Source organism: Tupaia chinensis, unplaced genomic scaffold (assembly GCF_000334495.1).
Source record: "Tupaia chinensis unplaced genomic scaffold, TupChi_1.0 Scaffold000159_1, whole genome shotgun sequence".
Taxonomy (NCBI): domain Eukaryota; kingdom Metazoa; phylum Chordata; class Mammalia; order Scandentia; family Tupaiidae; genus Tupaia; species Tupaia belangeri.
The window spans coordinates 730,166-733,194 of NW_006159630.1; the positions used below are offsets into that span (position 1 = coordinate 730,166).

Genomic DNA, 3,029 nt, shown 5'->3' on the forward strand with positions numbered 1-3,029 from the left:
ACCCTGAGCCCGGCCCTCGCGGCCCGGCCCGCAGCAGGGCGGTAAGGACCGGCCGAGGTCTCCCCGCAGCGCGCGCCAGCTGCCCCCGGCCGTCCTCGCGGCGCTTGGCGGCGAGTCCGTGGCCACCACGCGGAAACCGCTGGTACCGAAAGATGGTTCCAGCCAGGGGACCTGCCGGGTGACGTGAGCAAAGCCAGGGCAGAGTGCGCGCTTCTGAGCCTCAGGCCGCCCGCAGCGACTGTCACGGAGCCTGGAGGGGCCCTGGTGGGCGGGAGCGAGGCGGTGGCCCTGGGCGGTCCTGGGACTGCGCCCGCGTTTGGCCTGCCAGTCCTTTGGCCAAGGTCTGCGGCAGGAGGTGGCAGCACTGCAGAGCCTGTGCCCACCAGTGCGTCCAGGGGTGACCCTCCCAGTGGCACTGGGGCGGCCTTCAGGGCAATGCTTCCTGCAGGCTGCGGGCAAGCCCTGGTCCTCTCCCCCCCAGTGTGGACAATGCCCAAGCTACAGGGCTTCGAGTTCTGGAGCCGGACGCTGGGGGGGGCCCGCCACGTGGTGGCCCCCATGGTGGACCAGAGCGAGCTGGCCTGGAGGCTGCTGAGTCGCCGGCACGGGGCGCAGCTCTGCTACACCCCCATGCTGCACGCCCAGGTCTTCGTGCGCGACGCCAATTACCGCAGGGAGAACCTGTACTGCGATGTCTGCCCGGAGGACCGGCCCCTCATCGTGCAGGTGGGTGGCCTGCCCAGAGGCGCTCCCCAGCTGGGGCGAGCAGCACTGTCTTGTGCACCCCAACAGCCCTCCCGCCCTCCCTCGGGCACATGCGGTTACTTCGGAAGTTCTCCCACTAGCTCAGTCAGGTGCGGGGAGCGTCTTAACTAACGTGTCTCGCACTTTGTTAGGACAGGATAGTCGCACCGTGCACCCCAGGCCGTGCCCCATAGAGCTGGGCAGCAGGGGCCAGGGCCTGGTTTGGGACAGGGGTGACCCCATGTCTCCCCCAGTTCTGTGCCAACGATCCGGAGGTGTTTGTCCAGGCGGCCTTGCTGGCCCAGGGTTACTGTGACGCTGTCGACCTGAACCTGGGCTGTCCGCAGATGATAGCCAAGAGAGGTGGGTTCCCTGCGGGGCCCTGCCTGTCCAGTGGGCATCTCCCTGGGCCTGGGCACACGTGCGCTGGGGCTGTCTAGCACTGGCAGGTGCAGTTTGCTGGCTGGGGCCCCAGCAGTGCTGCATGCACACCTGCAGGGCTTGACCCTCCCTCCTGGGCCCCTTGAGGAGTCCCAAACCAAATGTCCAGCTGCCCCCTTTGAGCTTGGGCATGGACGAGCCCGTTGTGGAGCCAGTGCGCACGCGCGACCTGTGCAGGCAGAGGTGGCAGTGGCGCGCTCTCCTCGGTAGGTCACTACGGCGCCTTCCTGCAGGAGGAGTGGGACCTGCTGCAGAGGATCAGTGAGTCGGTCGTGAGCCCACGGGAGGGCCGGGAGGGGGCGCGGAGTGGGACAGTGGTCCCAGCTCTCCCTCCTGGGAGGAGGCAACAGTGACGACTCGGGCCCCCACTGGCTGCCATGCCCGGCCCAAATGTGTGGGACTGGCGGAGACATTCACCACCTGAAGGGGAACACGGTTCCCTTGGGAGCCGTCTCTCCTCCCAGTCCTGCTGGCCCACGAGAAACTCTCTGTTCCGGTCACGTGTAAGATCCGTGTCTTCCCTGAGATCGACAAGACGGTGAGGTACGCCCAGATGCTGGAGAAGGCCGGCTGCCAGGTGAGCAGCTTGCAGTGTGGGTCCAGCCCTGGGCTCCAGGACCAGGCCCAGACTTTGAGGCCCCCTCTGCCCTGGGCGCCTGCTGCTCCCTGCACCTCCCTTGTGTAGAGGAGGTGGCCGAGGCTTTGCCTGCACTGTGGAGCATCCTTGGGGCCTCCCCTCCTGGGAGGCAGTGCCCACCAGCTCTGAAATGCTGCCACCCTGAGCTCAGGCTCAGCTAGCGGAGGTGACCGGGTCACTGCTTGTCCCTACTGCCTGCGTCGGCCAGCACCCCAGCAGGTCTGGGCACATGGCCCTCTGCCGCTGTCATCTACACACTGACCGCACAGGCTGGGGCTCATCCCAGGGTACTGGGCAGGAATCACAGTGACCAGGGCAAGGCCTCTGCTGCCCCTTTGTTTTGCCAGCTTGGGCAGCCCAGAGTTGGGCCAGCCTGGAGCTGGTGCCTCCCTCACCTCGACCTTGAGCAGTGGGGATGTGTCTAGCTGAGGGCAGCTTCTTGCGGAGGCTGGCGTCCCCCAGGCCCAGGCGGCCGCCCTGCCCTGCCCTGCCCTACTGGGGAGCTGAAGGGTGGGGCTGAGTTCTGGAGCCGGCCGGCCCAGGCGGGAGGTCTGAGCAGCACGGGCATTGTCCTAGCTGCTGACCGTGCACGGGCGCACCAAGGAGCAGAAAGGGCCCCTGGCGGGAGCGGCGTCATGGGAACACATTAAGGCCGTGCGGTGAGTGGGCAGCAGCCTGTAGCCTTCAGCCCCTCGGGCTTCTTGGGGAGTGGCTGGCCCTGGGCAGGGCACTGTTGTGGGGCAAAGTGACGGGCATTTCTGTGCCGACAGGAAGGCGGTGGGCATCCCTGTGTTTGCCAATGGGAACATCCGGTGCCTGCAGGACGTGGAGCGCTGCATCCGGGACACGGGCGTGCAGGGCGTCATGACTGCTGGTGGGTGGGCAGTGCTGGCCATCGCTGTCCTGCTGGGCCGAGCCCCGCCAGCTCCCCCGGGGTACCCCCGCTTGGCAGGAGCACTCTGTCTCCCAGAAGCGCTCCACCAGATCCCCTCCCACTGCAGAGGGCAACCTGCACAACCCTGCGCTGTTTGAGGGCCGCAGCCCTGCCGTCTGGGAGCTGGCTGAGGAGTACTTGGAGCTCGTGCGGCAGCACCCCTGCCCGCTGTCCTACGTGCGCGCCCACCTCTTCAAGCTGTGGCACCACACGTGAGCTGGGCCTGAGGCTGGCGCCTGCGGGGGCTGGCCTGGGGGGGGGCGCCTGGCGGGG

General features: G+C 67.6%; 1 protein-coding gene across 1 annotated transcript in view; it reads left to right on the plus strand.

Annotated features, from left to right (window-relative positions):
* DUS1L (dihydrouridine synthase 1 like) overlaps positions 1–3,029 on the plus strand; it is a 5,794-nt gene continuing 2,765 nt past the window's right edge. The window contains exons 1-8 of the mRNA XM_006145612.2: positions 1–41; positions 482–726; positions 999–1,107; positions 1,396–1,446; positions 1,650–1,762; positions 2,399–2,481; positions 2,593–2,696; positions 2,824–2,968. Coding sequence (XP_006145674.1) covers positions 490–726; positions 999–1,107; positions 1,396–1,446; positions 1,650–1,762; positions 2,399–2,481; positions 2,593–2,696; positions 2,824–2,968 — 842 coding nt within the window. The 5' untranslated portion in view covers positions 1–41; positions 482–489. The remainder of the gene's footprint in view (positions 42–481; positions 727–998; positions 1,108–1,395; positions 1,447–1,649; positions 1,763–2,398; positions 2,482–2,592; positions 2,697–2,823; positions 2,969–3,029) is intronic.